The 21,111-nt window shown below is 42.7% G+C and overlaps 1 protein-coding gene across 3 annotated transcripts; it reads left to right on the plus strand.

Moving 5' to 3' along the window:
* The first annotated feature begins 6,548 nt into the window (after positions 1-6,548).
* CDK1 (cyclin dependent kinase 1) lies at positions 6,549-20,648 on the plus strand. 3 transcript variants are annotated; one of them, XM_084633603.1, is made up of 8 exons: positions 6,549-6,685; positions 9,782-9,837; positions 11,371-11,527; positions 13,777-13,900; positions 14,481-14,651; positions 15,487-15,650; positions 15,780-15,921; positions 20,360-20,647. In XM_084633603.1, exons 2-8 carry the CDS (start codon positions 9,801-9,803, stop codon positions 20,474-20,476), a joined length of 912 nt encoding a protein of 303 aa, XP_084489729.1. In that variant the 5' UTR covers positions 6,549-6,685; positions 9,782-9,800; the 3' UTR covers positions 20,477-20,647. The 3 variants fall into 3 exon arrangements, with proteins under 3 accessions (XP_084489729.1, XP_084489728.1, XP_084489730.1); XM_084633602.1 differs by having other exon boundaries at positions 6,600-6,767; positions 20,360-20,648; XM_084633604.1 differs by lacking the exon at positions 6,549-6,685 and adding an exon at positions 6,741-6,762 and having other exon boundaries at positions 20,360-20,648.
* The last annotated feature ends 463 nt before the right edge of the window (positions 20,649-21,111 follow it).

Below are 21,111 nucleotides of genomic sequence, written 5' to 3' on the forward strand. Positions count from 1 at the left end.
ACGGTCCCATTATTTTTACTCTCTCCTCATATGGAAGCTGTTCCATGCCCTTAGTAATTTTTGTTGCCCTTCTCTGTACCTTTTCCAATACATCTTTTTTGAGATGTGGCACCAGAACTGCACACAGTATTCAAGGTGTGAGTGTACCATGGATTACCTAGTGGCATTATGATATTGTCTGTTGTATTACCTATCTCTTTCCTAATGGTTCCTAACATTCTGTTAGTCAAAAAAACAAACAAACAAAAAAACCCCCCAAAACAACCTGCCATTGCACATTGAGCAGATGTATTTAGAGAATTATACACAATGACTCCAAGATCTTTCTTGAGTGATGACAGCTAATTTATTCCCCATCTCTTTGTATGTATAATTGGGATGATATTTTCCAGCATGCATTATTCTGCATTTATCAACATTTAATTTCATCCACCATTATCTTGCCCAGGCACCTAGTTTTGTGAAATCCCTTTAACTCTTAGCAGTCTGTTTTGGACTTAACTATCTTTATATCATCTAAAAACTTTGCCACTTCACTGTTTACCCCTTTTTCAGATCATGAATATGTTTATGTTGAACAGCACCGGTCTCAATATAGATCTTTTGGAGACCCCGCTATTTCCTTTCTCCACTGTAAAAACTGACCATTTATTCCTATCCTTTGTTTCCTATCTTTTAACCAATTACTGATCTGTGAGAGGACCTTCCCACTTACCCAATGACTCCCTAGTTGATTAAGAGGCATTGGTGAGGGACCTTGTGGAACGCTTTCTAAAAGTCCAAATACACTATATCCACTGGATCACCCTTGTCCACATTCTTGTTGACCACCCTCAAAGAATTCTAGTAGATTAGTGAGGAGGCATGATTTCCCTTTAAGAAAGCCATGTTGACTCTTCCCCAACATATCATGTTCATCTATGTGTCTGATAATTCTGTTCTTTACTATAGTTTCAACCAATTTGCCTGGTACTTAAGTTAAGTCCAGCCTGTAAATGGCAGGATCACCTCTGGAGCTTTTTTTAAAAATCAGTGTCACATTAACTATCCACCAGTCATCTGGTACAGAGACAAATTTAAGCAATAGGTTACATACCATAGTTAGTAGTTCTGTAATTTCATATTTGTGTTCCATCAGAGCTCTTGGGTGAATATCATCTGCTCCTGGTGACCTATTACTGTTTAATTTATCAGTTTTTTCCAAAACCTCCTCTATTGACATCTCAACCTGGGACTATTCCTCAGATTTGCACCTAAAAAGAAAATGGTTCAGGTGTAGCAATCTCCTCTTTATGCTCCTTTCTATTTTCCTCAGTAGGATTTGACTTCCAATTTTAAAGGATGTCTTTTTCTCTCTAACTACCTCTTTTACTCTGTTGTTTAGCCATGGTGGTGTTTTTGATCCTCTTATTGTTTATTTACTTATTATTTGGGTATGCATGTAGTTTGACCCTCTATTATGGTGTTTTTAAAAAGTTTCCATGCAGCTTCCAGGCACTTCACTCTTGTGACTGTTCCTTTTAATTTTCATTTAACTGGCCACCTCATTTTTGTGTAGTTGCTCTTTTTGAAGTATAAATGTTACCGTGGTGGGTCCTCTGCAGCAAAGACTAATGTCAAGAATTCATTTAGCTTCTCCACAAAAGCCTTGTTTTCCTTGAATGCTCCTTTAGCACCTTGTTCGGTGAGTGACCCCACTGATTATTTGGCAGACTTCCTGCTTCTGATGTACTTAAATGTTTTTTGCTGTTAGTTTGTCACCAGAGTGTGTCTTTTGCTAGTTGATCTTCAAATTCTTTTTTGGCCTTCCTAATTATATTTTTACACTTGACTTGCCAGAATTTATGCTCCTTTCTATTTTCCTCAGTAGGATTTGACTTCCAATTTTAAAGGATGTCTTTTTCTCTCTAACTACCTCTTTTACTCTGTTGTTTAGCCATGGTGGTGTTTTTGATCCTCTTATTGTTTATTTACTTATTATTTGGGTATGCATGTAATTTGACCCTCTATTATGGTGTTTTTAAAAAGTTTCCATGCAGCTTCCAGGCACTTCACTCTTGTGACTGTTCCTTTTAATTTTCATTTAACTGGCCACCTCATTTTTGTGTAGTTGCTCTTTTTGAAGTATAAATGTTACCGTGGTGGGTCTCCTATTCCCCCCCTACAAAGATGTTAAATTTAAATTATGGTTTAGCTATATTCAACCTCTTGGAACAGATCCTGTGCTCCATTTAGGTCTAAAGCTAGAACTGCCTCAATCCTTGTAGCAGAAAGGACTCATAACTGCTGATATGGTGGGAGAGCACAATTTAAAGATTCTGGTGGTATGTAGTGGGGTTCAGGGCAGGTACTCAAGAGACAAAGGGGTCTGATTTCTAGAGGTACTTTTGATGTAATGTTTTACAATACTATGTAATAGCAGATGGACACTATTCTAAAGGAGAGCTACTCCTGACATAGGGGCCGACTACCTCTCTACCTGGGAGGGGAGATGCTCAACCTCACCCTCTGCCCCAGGCCTGCCCCAACTCCACCCCTTCCCCCAAGCCTCACCCCTGCCTCTTCCTGACCCCCAGCTCCACCCCCACTCCATCCTTTCCCCCAAGGCCCCACTCTCCTGCCCCCTTCCCCAAATACGCCCCGTTCCCACTCCTCCCCCTCCCTCCCAGCACCTCCTGCACACCACTGAACAGCTGATCACAGCATGCCAGAGGCACTGGGAGGGAGGAGGAGGAGTTCATTGGTGGGGCTACTGGCAGGCAGGAGGCACAGGGGGCAAGGGGAGAGCTTGGCTGCCAGTGGATGCTAAACACCCACTGATTTTTTTCCATGGGTACTCCAGCCCTGGAGGTTTACAACCGTGAAACTTGGAAGCTTGGAAACTACCTCGTTGGCAGCACGAGTGTCAGACTTTAGGATCCAAGGGAAAGGCTGCTGCAGCTGGTCCTGTTGAGAACCAGAAAGTTGAGATCCAGTGCTAAAGGACCTCCCCCAGCCTAAGGGGAGGATCCACAGGTCCGGGATTCCAAATGATTGCGGGGGACAACTAAAGATGTAACAGGAACAGGAGTGAGGTCACAGGACTAAACGAAGGGAACCTGACGGGGACACCAAGCAGAGAACGCTGGACAGCGCCCACTGCTCCTCGAAGGTGTCAAGAGAGCCTGTGAACACCGCCCAGAGTAACTCTGAGTGGATGCATGAACGGACCGAGGAGCGGAAATAGGCACCACAGTCGCAGCAAACCCCATTGGCCAACCTCCGCTCCCTGGTTTTGTAGCTGGCCATTTTGGCCAGGGCTAGGAGGACGTTGACAAGGAGGTCCTGCGACTTTGTGGGGCCATGGATAGGGAGTGCATAGATGGGAAGGTGAGGGGGAAAATGAAATTATAAACGTAATAATATATCTAGGAGGATCTGGAATAGGGGCTGCAACCTGGCGCACTACAGATATATGTGCGCCAGGGCCTCCCTCACACCGCAAAAGGGGCAGGTGTCTGGGATGGGAGTGAACCGCGCCAAGTACATGCCCATGCTCACAGCTCTGTGAAGGAGCTGCCAGCTGATGTCCCCAGCGGGCCTAGGGACCAGGGTGAAATATAGGCTAGCCCACCAGGGCTCCTCACCCTCCAGAGGTGGCAGGAGATCCCGCCACTTTGTGCTGTGGCAGGACGCAAGGGTGAGGACGTGAAGAGTGTGGAGCATGAGCATGTACAGATGTTTTCTTGGCATGGTCCGGAAGTGAACTGGCTGTAATTCATGCAGCCGGCTCACGGTAAAGGGGTGGGGTGGCCAGGTAGGTCCACAGGGCAGGAGCCTCATGAAAAGGTCCGGAGGGCCTGGGGTGGTGAGTGGGTGGGGGTGCCCTCCCACAGGACCTGGTCAAGGAAAACCCAAGCAGTGGGCGGTAAAGCAGCCCTCACCTCCTGAAGTACGCGCCGGGGAGTACAAGGGCTGGAGACCCCCATGTGTCCAGTGAGCGTCAGGGGATCCAGCCAGTCTCCCTGGTCGTAGTCCAGGAGGTCTCCGACCCTGGTGACTTCTGCCAGGACCAACCTCTGGTGCTTCAAGGGGGACTCCGCCACCTGCGCACAGGGCTGGGGGTTGTGTAGCAGGGGCTCCATACGAAGCTGGGGGTTGTGTAGCAGGGGCTCCATACGAAGATCTGCCCCCTTGGTGGCAGCCATGGACCTGGTCATCGAGAGCAGTTTCCAGGTGTGGAGGGGGTCCTAGTAGAAGACCTGCAACCTGGAGAGATCTCTCTGAAGACCTCTCAGATGGAGATAAAGGAACTGCTGGTTGTATCGGAGCCCTCAGAAGCTGTGCAGGAAGTTGTGCACCTGTACGTTCCATGCTAGACTACCGGCACCATAAAGGAGCCTCTGCAGGGCCTGGAGGTGGAAGATGTGGACCTGAGTGCGCAGGCACTTCAGGCTCTGCCCTCCCTCCTCCAGGGGCAGGTGGAGGACCCCTGCAGAGACCCAGTGCAGTCCTGGCCAGTAGAACTCCAGAATCAATGTCCGGGGGTTGGCCAGGAAGCCTGGAGCCAGGACCAGGGTGTTATGCTGGTGCCAGAGCATGGACAGGACTAGCTGATTGAGCACCACTGCCCTCCCTCAGAGGGAGAGGCACCAGAGTAGTCCTGTCCATCTCCAGAGCCACTCTGCCATCCTGCCTTCTAAACCTTGCCAGTTCTCCAGCAGAGACGGATGCATGGCAGAAAGGTAAACACCAAGATAGAGCAGCAGACCCGTGCTCCACCAGATGGCCTGAAGCGCGGGTGGGAGGGAGCTCACCTGCCACCCATCCCTGACCACCAGGCCAGAGCTCTTGACTCAGCTGACTTGGGCAGAAGAGGCTGCCGAGTAGCCGGCCTGGCAAGTCTTCACCCGTGCACGCCAGGTCACCCAAGTACAGGACCACGAGGAACGTGTCGCTGGCATACGCCAACAGGACCAGCCGCAGCTCTGGCTCTCTCAGCACCAACCCCATCAGCCTCCAGCACAGCTGGCGTCAGGGATTGCTCTGGGCAGGCAAGGAAGCCAGTGCCTGGGGAAGACACATGAAGGAAGAAAGCTGCGGCACCCGAGTAAGGTAGGCGGGGAACAGCTGTTGAGTAATGTGGAGAGCCCAGCACCAGCAGCATTATTCAGGGCATGGGAGACAGGAGCTGTAGGCACTGACAGTAAAAGCATAGAGTGACCTGCATGCAGGAGGGTTGGGGAGAGGCGCTAGCTGTGAGGGAACCACTCTGAGCCTGCAGGCAGCTGGGCCAAGGTCAACTCTATGTGGGAACCAAATGTGAGGTGCACACCTACAGCCAGCTATGTACTGGGGGGAAGGGCAGGAGCCATCTGTGTGCAGGGAAGGTAGGAATGAGAAGCTGGGCACTGAGGGCTAGCACCAGCTGTGTGCATGTGGGAGGGGGCAGGAGCCAGCAGTGTGCAGAGGAGGTGAGCGGGAGAGTGGTGCTGTGGATGCTGACAAGAGCAGCAAGTGAGCCTGGAGCCCGGCTGCCAAATGCCCTATCCACCCAGGGGAAGTGCCACAGCAGGTTTGCCAAGCCCAGGCCTGTGTGGGGAGGGGAGAAGCTGGCTGTACATCTCATCTAGCAGCCAGCCCCCAGCCTCTGCCCTGCACCCTGGGGAGGACTCCCATCTCTCCGGTGGATATAAACCTTGGCAGAAATGGGGGTGAGGGGAGCACATGACCCACCCCACAAGTCACTTCTGCCTTTTAGGTTCCAAGACTAGCTGCTGCAAGGAGCAGTCATTAATGGGGTTTAGAAATTTTATCACTGCATCCTGTCCTGAGGTCTCATGTTCCCAGACAATATGGAGATAGTTGAAATCCACCATTATTATTGCGTTTTCTGTTTTTGTAGCCTTTCTAATCTCCCTAAGCATCTTACAGCATGATGACCCTTGCAGCCCCTTCTGACCTTATGGTTCTATGTGCCAAAGGATGGTCTCATGAAAAGTACATAGATGGGTGCATCAGCCTAAACAGTCTGAAACCATTTTACTGAGTGACAATATTGTCCTACTTTAGGGGTGCTGCAAAGATAACTGATTGGGAGGTGTCAGATCCTGCACTGATGAGCATGAAAGAGGAGGGGGTCTAGGGAATATAGCTGGCATCTCCATTACTAGTTTGTTGCATTTATCTGGCCTATGACTGATGTGGAGGTGCTGTGATCATTCACACAAAGTACAAAAAGTCTGAGGCAAATTGATGATGTTTCACTGAAACACCCAGGAAAATCCTTCATCGCAGGAGGGGCAGACTTTAAAGACTCTCTTTAAATAAAGCCCAAAGCAAGGAGCCTTGGCACCTGTAAGTGCTGGTAGAAGTACCAGTAAGACTTTCTTGAGTTTTGAAAGGACCCGCCCACATTACAATACCTGCTCCTTGCCTTCGTATTAGAAATCAGTGGGACGCTCAAAAGCATTTGCAGGTTGACGAGCCCGGCCGCGCTTCTCCGCGAAGACCGCCTTTCAGCTTGTGTTTGGCGCCTGCCCAGGCGTGCCTGCTGATTGGCCGCTTTGAATATCTCGGCGCGACGCTATTGGTGGAGCGGGGGCGGCTTCGCGCGGTTAGTTCGAATCGGCCCCACAGCGGCGCTTGCAGCGTCCTCTTGCCGTGGCTCGGTGTGTGGGGGCTGTTCTTGCAGCAAGGGAGGGAGGTGAGTGATCGACCGACCGACCGACCGACCGTGCCGCTGCTGCTCGAGCCCGGGCCCGCGGGGTGAGGCGAGGCGAGGCGAGGTGAGGCGCGGGGCCGGGCCGGGCCCAGGCCCAGGCCGGCGAGGTGCGGGGGGGCTTGTACCGGGGGCTGTTTAGGAGGCAGGGCGCCTCTCCGCCTGGTGACTTGCCTGGGCAGAGGGGGCTTGAGCCGGCTCCTGGGCAGGAGTCCGGGGGATCGGTCCCCCCGTCCTGAGCGGGGGGTGGGCAGTGGGGGAGGAAAGGGCCCCTCTCTCCCCGGCCCCCACCGGCAGGATGGCAGGCCGGAGACCGGGTGGCTGGCGCTGGGCCGCGCCAGGGCATCGCCTCTGTTTGTTTCCGTGCGTTCAGAGCCAAGCAGCGAAGGAGCCGGCGGCGGCCCCTGGGGCGATGGCAGCTGTCTGGCAAGGGCAGCCGCTGGGTCCTCCTGTTTCATTTCACGCCTCCTGTATCTCTGCCGTGCGGCGCTCCAGCGCCCGGCTCTTGCTCAGTTACATGTTGCCTTCCCAGGGCTAATGGCAGAGGCAACTGTTGCTAAGAATAGGAGCAAATTGCACGTCCGTTTCATATATTAAATGCACCCATATTAACGGAGTGTAGCAGGAGGAGTGTGTTTAAAATTTTAAAATCCACTTGTTCTTTTGAAAGATGCTAAATCCCTGGCCTTACTTGTAACCACATCCGGCCAACGAGGCCCGGAAATTTTAACAAAAAATTAAGCTTTCTAGCTCATACCATGCGAAGGTAAACAAACACCACAATCGCTGACAAATATACCAGACACTAAGTGGAGCACCCTAAAACTAACACACTTCTGTCTGAACTCACTGCTAGTAGATAAAAAGTAATGACCAAATAATGTTAATTGACAGAGATTAGAAAGGGGAAATACTTTAGTTTGTCTTCTTTGAGCATTTGTTTATAGTCAGCTTCACTCTTTCCCTGCTCATAGAAAGCTTCCTGTGCGTGGTGTGTTTTTTCTAATACAACAGCACAGAAGAGCAAGAGTTAAATTAGGAAAATGTAAATAAAACCATAAACCACATTGGGATTCCTGAGCAGGAATAGTATCTGAATGACTGCTTTAAACTGTCAGGTTGATACTGCATCTTAAAACACTTTCAGTTTTCATAATCTAACTGGTAACATTATTTTAAAACACTATATGAATGTTAATGTGATAACTTTGTATGAAAACACTGTAGGAATTCATGGCACATAGACACATGATGGAAAGGCCTCTGCCCCAAAGAGTTTTTCTTTTACTGTGTTCTCATATGTTTGTAGTAAAATTGTCTTTGGGCAGAATTACTTATTTTTTTAACTCTTCTACCCCACCTCCCCACCCCCTTTTTAAACCCGAATTAAAATGTTGGGCGATCAGGTTACCAACCTCATAGCCACCCCCAAGACATTCTTTAAGAAAAAAAGTTTCTTCCTCTAGAAGACTTCAGAGAATGAGCCTGTCAAACTATGTAGAGATTTATTTTGTGAGCCCTTGAAATAACTTGTGTTAAGGGTGTACTATTACCACATCAGTTTGAAAACAATCTTCATTGTTATAGTAAAGTTGTTTGAACAGTACTCACCCATGGGCCTGATTCTCCTTCCCTTTCCTCCCTTCCCCATCTACAGATTTAACTGTTTACTTCTTTATCAAATTGTATCAAAGTAAATCAGGTAAATGCCAATAATGATACATTAAATTCTTTCCAAACTTAATGTCTCTGGTTAGCAGTGTCACATGAAATGGATTGAGAAGTTGTACAGAAAATTATGTATGACATCTCCATCATGTGTTTAAACTTCTCCCCGTATCCTTGTCCCTAAGAATCTTCCTCCTCTACCTTCACCTTAGTCTAGGACAGTAGTGGTGCTTGAGGTTTTTACTATTGTGACTTTTCTTATCAATGCAAATATGTTCAGGGCCCCTCTTTACTGTGTATTAGAGAAAATATTCATATATCTCTATTGATTAAATGTCAGACTATTAAAGTATAAAGTACAAGTTCTTTACTGTGAGTGAATTTGATGACCTTGGTGCAAAGGAAGCAGGATCTTTGGGTGGGTACATGGTGGGGAGCACTCTTGGGGTGCATCCGATAGTTCACAAAAGCTTATGCTCAAATAAATTGGTTAGTCTCTAAGGTGCCACAAGTATTCCCTTTCTTTTTACTCTTGGGGCAGCCTCTCTTATGCTTCCCATTATTCCCTCTTCACTGCCAAAATGTTTTGCTCTCCTCCCTACTGTTAAGGTTCCTGCCTCCTCTCTGTTCATTGTTTGTTCCTCCTGCTGGTGTCCAACCATTTCACTGCCCTTCGTGATAGTACTGCAAAGTGCTGTCAAATGTGAAGCAAAAAGACATTATACTTTGTCAATTTTTTTCTATTTCCCACCCCCAACTATTTACATACCAAAAAATGCAATTTTTCTTCTATGAGGGGTCTCTGCCTATTTCCACTTGTGGTGTAAGCCTGTCCTCATGTCAGCAATCAAAAGAAACTAAGGGGCAATTGCGGGCCACTCTTCCATTTATATCTTCTGACCATGATGTGAGAGGAAGGGTGACAGACCCCAGTGGACACAGCTAGAAAATTCCAAACTCACAGCTCTCAAGTATGAATATGCAGAGGCAACACGCAAGAACTATAGTTGTTTAACAGTAACTTCTTGTCTCACGATCACTGCGTCCCTGTTATGCACCTCCACCGCCTATCCTAAAGTCTTACACTGTTATGAGTGGTTGGAACCCTCAATAAACGCTGTTTTGGGGGTTTTTTGCTTTGTCATGGAGGTGGAGGAGTGAATAGTAAGGGAAATGTCTTCCCTGCTACTTTGTCATAACTGAGTTGGATGAATCCAAGTTTAAGCAGGATACAAAGCTTATGTGCACATTCAGAACCTTCCCAAACTAATCTAATGTCTCACTATATAATATATATTGGTGTCCAGGGACCAGCCATATATTCAATGGCTCCTTTGTATTCTGCTTTTAGGATAGCAACCACTTACCTCTGGTTTTGTTGTCTCTCCCCTCCCTTCCCCCACTCATTTCAAGGCAATCCTAACAAATAGCAATGGATGACTACACAAAGATAGAGAAGATTGGTGAAGGTGAGTAACACTTGATCGATGATCCTTTCCACTATGTAATTTTACTTATCAATTTGTTAGATACTGAAGAAAGCTTATTCTGGAGCTATATCATGTCTTAGTACACTTAAGCTCCTGGATGAATCTGTACAGAGCCACAAAGTAAGATCTGACCAGATGAATCTGTGGCTCATCAAAATAAATGAGTGCACAAGTGCATTCAAGCATCTTTGTATGGTGCCAATGGAGTAAGTGCAATCTTCTACCTGTGGTGTCAGTTGCCTGCATTCATGTTGAGGATTATCTGTGCACATCTCAGATTGTATTCCACCCCTAACCCTGAGAAGAGTGGGAGGAGAACAGACTGTAGGCTTTGAGGTCTGCCCCTATACAGTTCAAGACCTTTTGGCTCCCTTAAAATGTGATGCATTGGTTGGGCCACAGATTGTGCTGTGGCATAAAAGCAGTTGTGTCCTGTTTACATTCTCTTCTGGGGGCACATGTAGAAGAGGAGTAGTATCAGTTTCTGGTACATCCTGCCCCTGGACTACATCCTGCCCGTGGAAGTGGTATGATCTGATACCTTTCATTTAACTGTGAAGATGCTAAGTCAATGGCACTGCTGTGCAGAAGTAATGTTAGTCTATTGTAACGCACACACAATAGCACATTGCTGTGGAAGGAGGTCACTTTTGTGCTGCGTATTGAGTTCCTCTGTGCAGGTATTATCCACATTCTTTGTGCTTTAGTTTAAGCAGATTATATACTGTCTTTCCATAAACTCCAGATTTTATGTTGACTTGAGATTTTGCACTAAGTTCTTTGGCCTAATGAGACTTTGCAACAAATTGTCTCTGGCCTTATGAGAGAGAATGGCTAAACCTAGAGTCTATTCACTTTTGTAAATCTGCTTGTTATGGGAAATCACTGTTGTAAAATACTTACATACTGTACTGTATGAAGTTATGAGCCTTCTGAAGTATTACATAAGCATATATGCAAAGATCTTTTAAAAATATCGGTTTGTTTTCCTGTTAAAGAATTTCAATCTTGTGTATCAGCTCCAATTTAAAAAGTATGAAAACAGGCCACCTTTTAACAATATCTCTTTGTACACCTTTCATTTTAGCATAACAAAGCTAACTTTATCGGGAACAAAGGTACAAAAATCCCAGTTTAAAACAAAACTAGCTTCCTCAAAATTCAGACACTCTCTATATGGCTCAGAATTTGATTTGTGGAAGTAATCCCAAAGTTTTAATTGGTCTTTCCCAGCTGCCAAAAACACACCTTTTCTGGCCATTAATGGCACTATCCACTTCTGGCATGCAGCACATAAAACATCACTTATAGCATAGATACAGAAAATGAAATACTAACCTTATCCAGATTGAAGTGTCTGGTTTCATTGCAGTGATTCTTTATGTAGAACAAAGCCTTATTTCATCTGAAATGACTACACATGACTTGATCTGTTCTTAAAAGTTCACAGTGTGGTTTAGTGTGTGCCAACTTTTTTTTGTTTTGTTTTGTTTTGTGTGTGTGTGTGGTCAGGTACCTATGGTGTTGTGTATAAGGGTCGACACAAATCCACAGGCCAGGTGGTTGCCATGAAGAAAATTCGACTAGAAAGTGAGGAAGAAGGTGTTCCCAGTACAGCAATCAGAGAAATTTCTTTACTAAAAGAGCTACACCATCCCAATATAGTCTGGTATGCATGCAATATTCTCAGATTTAAGCCAATTTCTCTATTGGGAAGGGCTCTCTCTCTCCTCTCATGTCAAATCTGATTATTAAATACTCTCCAGTGAAAGAGTAGGGCCTTGCTTTTGCTTCAGACTGAATTTCTCATAGCTACAAATCTTCTGTACAGCCCCAGATAATGACTTTTTTCTCTGCACATCCTTATTACTTAGTGTCTTTCTGCTCTTCTTCCCACTCCCTCCTCCACCCACCACTTTGGGAATCTTCCAAGATTCTCATTTGTCACTTTGGAATCTGTACAGCATAGCTATCCCTTTTCCAGCTAAATAGAAAGGGATGTCAGAAGATAAAATTCATTATAGACAAGTGTAAAATATTTCACTTAAGAAGGAAAAATCAAATGCACAACTACAAAGCGGGGAATAACTGGCTAAATGGTAGTACTGCTGCCAGGGATTTGGGGGTTATAGTGGATCACAGATTGAATATGATGCAGTTGCAAAACAGGCTAATATTCTGGGGTGTATTAACAGGAGTGTCATATGTAAGACACAGGACGTAATTGTCCTGCTTTACTTGGCACTGGGGAGGCCTCAGCTGGAATATTGTGTCCAGTTCTTGGTGCCACATTTAAGGAAGGATGTGGACAAACTGGAGAGAGTCTAGAGGAGAGCAACAGAAATTATAAAAGGTTTACAAAATCTGACCTATGAGGAAAAGTTAAAATTAGGCTTTTTTTCTTTTTCTTGAGGGGAGTGGGGGGGGGGAAACTGAGTAGGAACCTGATAAATCTTCAAATATGATCAGGGTTGTTACAAACATGATAGTGATAAATTGTTCTCCATGTCTACTGAAAGTAGGACAAGAAGTAATTGCCTTAATCTTCATCAAGGGAGATTTAGGTTCGGTATTAGGAAAAACTTTTATGACTATTAGTATAGTATGGAATACACATCCAAGGGCGACCATGGAATCCTCATCATTGGAGGTTTTTAAGAATAGGTTAGACAAACACCTGTCAGGGTGTTTGGTCCTGCTTCAGTGCAAAGTGCTGAACTAGATGAACTTTTGAGGTCCCAGCCCTACATTTCTACGATTGTATGGCTCCCTTCTGGAATCAGTTTATGCTGTGTTATGCAGTGAGCCATGAAGATCTCCTGATACTTCAAAACTGCAAGTAACTTACCTGACCCGAGTGACTGATCACTAACATGGTTTTGCTTGAGTCCTGGCTGTCTGAAGGGTTTGCTTTGTTTTTGCGGCTGATATTTTAAAATATATAGCTGTTTGATAGTGCACTTTCATAATTGGTATAAATCTGAGAGCTGTAATTAAAATTTGGGGTATTGGAAATCTTTGAATTTATAGTAGAATTGCTTGACCTTAGAAAACCATTTAATATATTTTGCCTCTAAAATATTCACTTATTCTTCATCGGATATTCAGATCCTATTTGGCTTAACTGGGGCTTTAGTTGATAGAGATGCTCACCAGTTAAGATTAAAGATGTCTTTGTCTTGTGTGTAGGTTCAAATCACAATCCACATCTTGTTTTCTTATTTGGAAGGGGACCATAAAAACCGCTAAATTACAAGTCCTATTTTAGGTTCCAATCTTTCACTGAGCTGTCCACATGTAGACCACTTCTCTCACATGGAGTACCACTGAAATAGGAGTCTGCTTATGTAGAGCTCACTGAGATTGGGCCCATAATATAGTTATTTAGGCACTGATCAAACCCCTATGGAAGTAATTGTCTTCAGTGGAAGTTAGAATAGGGCCTTTACTTATTTTCAAAAGTTTCACTAGTACCTTGTTTGCCATTTTTAAAAAGAGAGCCCTGTCCTTTTTTTGAGTGTATCTGCTTCCCAGAATCTTTTTCTGGATGATGATAGAGCACTGTTCCCTCCTGCCTAGAAGATTGAATTCTTAGTTTCATGTTGGCCTGGCACTACCAGTTTCATTAATAACTTCACATGTGCCTGATCTCTCAAATTGCACTGAATCTCATTGCTTGACCATACTGCTGAGAGGCTAAATAACCTTGACTCATGCCAGCTCAGATGAAAGCCAAGAGAAAACCAGTGACTTTGTGACAATGTGGAGGAATAGCCTCAGCTAGGAAAGTGCTAAGCAATTCTAAGCTCTGAGATTCTTGGAAAAGTGCTTGAGCAGTAATGTCCGCTTGCATCTGTGTAAGGCTTTCAGGGGAGGTGTAGTATTGAGTTAATGTATCATAGATATATTTTTCATTAGTCTTCAGGATGTGCTTATGCAAGATTCAAGACTGTACCTCATCTTTGAATTCCTTTCTATGGATCTCAAAAAATATTTGGACTCTATTCCATCTGGCCAGTATGTAGATTCCATGCTTGTTAAGGTAAGGAGTCAATATAGTAACTATCAGTGTCACTATAAACTTCATCTTGTATTTTAAAGATATATATGGAAAGAGCAAACTGTGAAATCTGCCATGCTGGAAACATTATCTGTTTTGTTTGTTTGTTTGTTTTTTAAATAATACTTCAAACTGCATGACTACTTTTGATGTTTCTTTCCTTTCACCCCTAAGGAGGGGAGACTTGGGAACAATTTGCTGGTATCATTAAGGAGTGGACCACCTGAATCTTAAATCTGACATTCTTTGTCTAGTGCACCCTCAAATTTTTTTAGATGTATTTCAAAACCTAAAAATGACTTAGTTCTAACGCAAGCATTTGAATAATGGACAACTGTTACATATCTTTTTTGCATTAATCATAACAGTGTTGCCTTCATGAAGAGAATTGTGTAAAGTTTACTCACTGTTTGCAACGTTATGGCTCTTAGCTGACCATTTCTATAGTATGTCAACTCGAGTGGCAGATCTGACATAAGCAAATAGTGCCACATGATGCAGAACAGTAGTTTGCAGTAAAGCTAATTTTATTTTTTTCCCTTCTCTTATTTCACTCCTGCAGAGTTACCTGTACCAAATCCTGCAAGGTATTGTATTCTGTCATTCAAGAAGGGTTCTGCACAGAGACTTAAAGCCTCAAAACTTGTTAATAGATGATAAAGGAGTAATTAAATTAGCAGATTTTGGACTGGCAAGAGCCTTTGGGATCCCTGTCCGGGTATATACACATGAAGTAAGTGAATTGCAGTGTTTTTTTCCATAAGTGACACAACGAGGGTTTGTAGGCACTATGATAATGCGTATAATAAATAACTCACATTCCAGTTACTCTCTCTTCATTAATAGCTTCTTTGACAAAATGCTAACTGCTAATATGAAGTAGCTAAAAGGATACTGTCTACTAAGAAAAGAATTATTCTGAAAACTTTATCTTAAAATTACATTTCAAAAAGATGACTATAGCAGTGAGACTACTTTTTCCATTTCAATTTGTGCATTTGACAGTGGCAGCTTCACTGTAGTCATTTCTCTCTTACTCTGATAGACACGTTTTGATAAGCGTAACAACAGTGTGGTTGTAATAAAATGGTAGGTTGAGGGATGAACCTCAAGTAAGTAGGTGGTACTTATAACTTTTAAACTGACTTTCTCAAGTTTATTATTTCCACTTACCCTGAGGTGCTCTGAACTACATCATCTAAAAAATCTCCCATTGGAATCAATGGGAGTTCTGCCGTGGATCATAACAAACATACAGAGTGTGACTTTCTGTCAAAATGCTAACAAAAATAGTTAAATTTGTTTGTTCCTGGCTGATAAACATACAAATATATCCACTCCTCAAAGAGAGCAGGGTGTAATTACTGCAGATAGTGCTATTCCAAATAAATCAATAGGTTCCACTTGTAGTAGTTTAGTTGGCAACAGTTCCGGTTATATTTTATTAAAAGAATTAATGTATTTGGAACAATTTTCCCACTGGAAGATGAAGAGCCATACTTTTATACAACCAGCTAGAAGATTTAATGCAACTATAAATTACAAATAAGAATTTCCTTGTGCAATAGGTAGTGACACTGTGGTACAGATCTCCAGAGGTGTTGCTAGGATCTGCTCGTTACTCAACTCCTGTAGATATCTGGAGCATAGGTACCATATTTGCTGAAATAGCAACTAAGAAACCACTCTTTCATGGAGACTCTGAAATTGATCAACTCTTCAGAATCTTCAGGTATTTAAGACAAAATTTTTGCTAAATACATAGTAATGCAAAGAATGCTTTATGAAGCTATACTCTGCATAACATTCTAATACAATTGCTCGAATATAAATTATCAGCTCTTTGCTTATTCTTTTGTAGAGCTTTAGGGACACCCAACAATGAGGTATGGCCCGAAGTGGAATCCTTGCAAGACTATAAGAACACATTCCCCAAGTGGAAACCTGGCAGTCTGGCGTCTCATGTCAAAAACCTAGATGAAGATGGACTAGATTTACTCTCTGTAAGTGGCCTTTTCTTCTAAGTATCTTCTCAAGGAGGCTATTGGGGGTTAAAAGTACCTGGTGTCTTCTAAGGTATCTAAAACCAACTTAATCCATCTTGGTATAACTATGATGCAAAGGTGCTTAAATTCTGCAATAGTAAAGGCCATGCAGGCAGCTTGCTGGGAGTTTAGAAACTGTGCCTAATTAGCATATTTATCTATTCTACTTCCTTGATGGATAGCAAACTTTGGTCTCTGGACCATTAGAATAATCACTTGATCTCACCTTCATAGCTATAGGTAAGCAAGAGGGCAGCCAGAGCTTGTTTTATATTAGTGAGTCAGAGAGGCAACTTAAACCTGAAGTTTTAAATACTTGTCATTGAAGACTACATGGCTCTTCCGGGCTGTACATTGAATTCCTAGTTTCTTGGCCAAATTATAGTTTGTTATAGCATTCTATTTATCCTGAGTCATCCTTTAGCTTGGACTTTTTTGAATAAGATCTATTGAGTGTTTTGTTTGCACTCTTACCTCTGGGCCAAAAGATTCAGCTTCTCTGCCATGGTTGGACTTGTTCAGCTCTTTACACAATACACAACAAGAGGAATTCATAGCCATCTTGTGTTTCGATCTTGCAAAGTAAGCTGGGGCCACTCTGGTCATTACTTGGATGGTAATCAGGTGTGTTAGCGATGTATCTGGCGCTTTTAAAGTTATATTGAACCAATGTTTGGTTTGTGGAATTGTACTGCTGGAATTGTCGTTTGGTTTTTTTTTTTTGTTTTGTTTTTAAGGAAACTTCAAAACCATTTGTACATTTCAAAACCAGTTCCTCAGTTTGTCATACTTAGAATTGCAAGCCCAACCCTTCCCCTACTCTTTACAATCTGTAAAACACTGGATTAAATTTGGGGCGGGGGGGAGAATCCTGCCTTTTTCTACTTTTTCATATGGAAAATATCAGGTTTTCATTTGCCTCTTTGGAGGGCCTTAGCAAAATCTTTAGAAATCAATAATGATGTAACCTAGGATTCTTGGACAGCCTTAGACTTGGCATCCTTTATTCTCTTAGTGGGGATGAAAGGCTGCAGCTCAGGTTGCAGCCCTGTGTGATGTAACTATTCATAGCCTGGGATTTTTCTGTGGCCCTCTAACAAAGAAGGGAGGGAAGACCTGCATTTCAAATGTGGGGTGTGGGGGAAAAAGTGCCAACTTTTTCCTGAATCTTGAGACACTGATCTCAATACCTCTGTGGAACAACACAGCACTTGGCAGTGGTAGTGTGTAAAATCCCTACTGTAGATTCGCTTCACCAGTGCAGCTTAAGTTGATATGAAGGCCTTGGTCTTCCCTCACTTTTTTTAGGATGACCTGTGACCACAAAAACATTAAATGAAAGAGTAAGAGTGATGAATCTTTAACAAGGTCTTCCTTTCTCTGTAATCTCACTAATAATAGAGTTTTTAAAAATCCCTCTCTTGTGTGATCAGTATTTAACTAGTTCTGCAGTTATCAGTCTTCCAGCTTAAAGAGTACCCAGACTTCTAAGGTAAAACAAGCAGAACATATAATAACGGAGGGGTGGCCAGGCTAAATTTGAGTGAGTGTTGTTGTGACCTGGCGCATGGGGTTGCAGACTCTTCGATGCTGGGATTGAAAAATACTGCCCTGAAAACTTTGTGGATATTAATGTATGTGTTAAAAGGTTTCCTTGCCTATACACAGTTAGACAACAGCATCAAAGCACTAATTGTCTTTAAAACACAAACCCCTTGATTGGAATTAAAGTATTGATGGCCCCAGTTCCATCTAGATTACACTGGAAAGTCCCAATCACACAGGGGGAGGAAAGCTCCAAGTCTAAAAGAAGAAAAAGTTTGGGGGGTCATGAGTCAAAAAAGGTTGAACCTGTGCGCTAGCATAAGGAAGCAAAATAGGGCACAAACCAATACTTTGTCACTGTCAACAATCTTTAATACGTGATAATCTAAAACACATCATAAAGCAGAAACTTTTTTTGTTACATAATTTGTGTACATATACTTGTGCAGATTTATAAAATGCCTATTGAGCTGGCTCCCTCACTACCTTGTGTGTCAAGACTAAAGGACACGTATTTCACAGTGGAGAATTTTGTTAACAAAAAATCCAACAGTGTTCTCCATTTCATAAGTCAACCAACAGTGTCAATAGATAAAGAATCTGAAATCCAAATTTAGCTCAGATTTCAGGCACTCATATCTGCAAAATGTAGCTTGCTAAGATAAAGCCATACATTAAACTAGGATATGAAGATGGAAATGTTTCTATTCTTAATCACTTCCCTGATCATATTCAACTTCCCTTATAAGAAGTAAAAAGGATATGCTAATGATATCTAATAAAGCAAAATTGTCTAAGTTTGGAGTCATACAGGACAAAAGCAAATTTTTCATCAATTAAAGTTACACAAAAAAGACAGTTAAATTTCTTAACAATCACTGGTCAAAACTCAACAGACAGGACGATTCTACTTGACAGATAGCAGCACAGAGTGTAAAATTGTCTGAGAGGTTCCTGTATCTCAGAGGTTAACTGGCAGTGCCTTCCAATATGGCTTTCATATCTGAGTTACATATTTGGGCAGTCAGCACTTCAAGGCTTGTAAGGCTTTCTGGTAGCTAACTTATAGATTTAATAGTAGTGCTACATGCAGTTGAACCTCAGAGTTACAAAATGACCAGTCAACCCCACATCTCATTTGGAACCAGAAGTACGCAGTCGGGCAGGAGCAGAGACAACCTCCACCCCTTCCCCCCTAAAACAAGCAAATACAGTACAGTACTGTGTTAAATGTAAACTACTAAATAAAGACGAGATTAAAAAAAGACTTGACAAGGTAAGGAAACTATTTCTGTACTTGTTTCATTTAAATTAACCTGGATAAAAGCAGCATTTTTCTTCTGCATAGTAAAGTTTCAAAGCTGTATTAAGTCAATGTTCAGTTGTAAACTTTTGAAAGAACAACCATAAAGTTTTGTTCAGTTACAAATGTTTCAGAGTTATGAACAACCTCTGTTCCCAAGGTGTCTGTAACTCTGAGGTTCTACTGTAGATGCTTTTCCCATAAGTACATCAACTCCCATAATTAACTAATATAGGTTGTGAGTGTTCATTAGAAAACCCTATTTTTCAGGGATGTAACTGAGCTGTAACATGTTATTTAGGACTAAAACGTGATACACAAGTTCTAAAGCCAGAAGCAATATTTACTTTTCTATTTTATAGAACTGTTTAGCCAAATGAAGTTCAGGGCTTGGAAATTCAAAGTGGGAGACCTCCCAGTAGAGACAATGATTACATTTTAAAAATATTCAAGGACTTGCTATTTTGTAGTGGGTACCTTGATCCTCAATTATCCCTCTGCCCACCTTCCAGAATCTGAATTGGCTCTTTTGAGGCAATGCTCCTTGTCTTCCTTGGTAACTTGGAGAGAGAGAGAGAGAGAGAGGGAAGTCGGGAGGATTTGGAGGGAAGAGGTAGGTGGACCTCTGGGAGTTCCCTATCAAAAGCATACCTTTTAGCTGAAAAGAGGTTACAGCAAAGGAAAGACCCATGCCCTGCTTGTCTTAGTTTTGGGACTGACATACCATGGAGTTGTCCCGCTGAGTTTAAGTTTTTAATCTAACATAAATGGTTCCTTATGTGGCCTAGAAGGCCCTTGAATGCCATAGTAACTAAAATGATTCCTTTTCTCCTTATGTTTAAGGAGTACTAAAAGTGTGGGGAGACTAATAATACACTGTATGTAACATCTGTGCTGAATCTTTCATCTTTGTTCTGTGGGAGCAAAATCTTGCCGTTTTAAGCTGTTTACAAAAAATCCCTGATCTGACTTAACCCCATCTACATTGAACACACTTGCATACCTCTCAAACTGGGTTTCACGTTTAACTGCTCACTCATATGCACAAATACAAACTATTTTATATGTATTAGTGCAAACATTGACTGTCAAACTGTCAACTTCACATATGTTTAAGAATACTGAATTTAGGGAAACAAATATTAACTATTGTGCCTCTTCACGCACTTCTTAAAAAGCATGGAATACTTGATGATATTCTGCAGGGTGTTAATTGCACTATCAGGAAACTAAAACTAAGGCAAAGGCTGCCATGAGGTACCCAGAGTTACTTTTAAAAGCATGCCTAATGCAAACAGGTGAACTACCAAACATAGTGGCTTGGTTACTAAACCAGAGGGCAAATGAATGCATTTGTCTCATATTTTGAAGTTCTAAGAATTGCTGTATTTGAGATGTAGGTTGAAATACCTTTTAAATGAAGCTTCTTAGTCAAAGTGAGCTTGGAAGTCATTGCATATAGGAGAACTCCTTTTTCTGTTTTATTAAAGTATTGGCAGATGAAGCTCAACCATGCTTTATAAGTAACTAAACTATTTTTATCCCCAGAAAATGTTAATTTATGATCCTGCAAAAAGAATCTCTGGCAAAATGGCCTTGAACCATCCATACTTCGATGACTTGGACAAATCCAATCTTCCAGCCAATCAGATTAAGAAATTCTGATTCACCATTGGACTAAATCCACCTGAGTGGTCTGAGCAAAATAATTAATCGTGACATTTTTACTATTGAGTCTGTCTAATTTTTTTGTTTTTGTATGTGTCTGTCCTTTCTGCTCTAAAATTGCAGCTGTATTTAGCGTGTCTTGGTTTAAATATTAAATGTAAATAAATATTAACCTATTATTAGTGCTGAATTTAAATACAATGCAAATCTTGCTGCTATTAATGCAGTCCACTGTTTCTACAAATAAAGCTTTAAATCCTCCACTCTTTTGCTGGATTCTTTCTGAACCACAGATGGGGGAGTACCCAAATGTGAAATCTCAAGATATTACAATTCTGTTGCTTTGCTCCTCATTCATTACTAATGAGGTAATACCCCACATAAGGAATTCAGAGGTAGACCAGTGCTGTTGCTGGAGTCTCCAGGACCATACTGTGCCCTTCAGCTCAGGCAACCAGATTTTCTGCCTCCAGTAGATGAACAAATTGGCACTTAATTTCTTCCGACCATTTTGTTTTAAAACCTTGATTTTTATTTGGTTTTGGGCAGTCGTGACTTCTCCTCTGCTATCTACCCAATGCAAATGTGGTGATTTCAACTATATGGATGTGGTGCTGCACAACCTCTCTCTC

This window comes from Lepidochelys olivacea (genome assembly GCF_965140295.1).
Source record: "Lepidochelys olivacea isolate rLepOli2 genome assembly, chromosome: 7".
NCBI classification, from domain to species: domain Eukaryota; kingdom Metazoa; phylum Chordata; order Testudines; family Cheloniidae; genus Lepidochelys; species Lepidochelys olivacea.

Coding starts and splice junctions, on each gene's coding strand:
- CDK1 (XM_084633603.1), top strand. CDS start 9,801: ATGGATGACTACACAAAGATAGAGAAGATTGGTGAAG. Junction 9,838..11,370: donor GATAGAGAAGATTGGTGAAG/GTGAGTAACACT, acceptor GTGTGTGGTCAG/GTACCTATGGTGTTGTGTAT. Junction 13,901..14,480: donor TAGATTCCATGCTTGTTAAG/GTAAGGAGTCAA, acceptor TCACTCCTGCAG/AGTTACCTGTACCAAATCCT.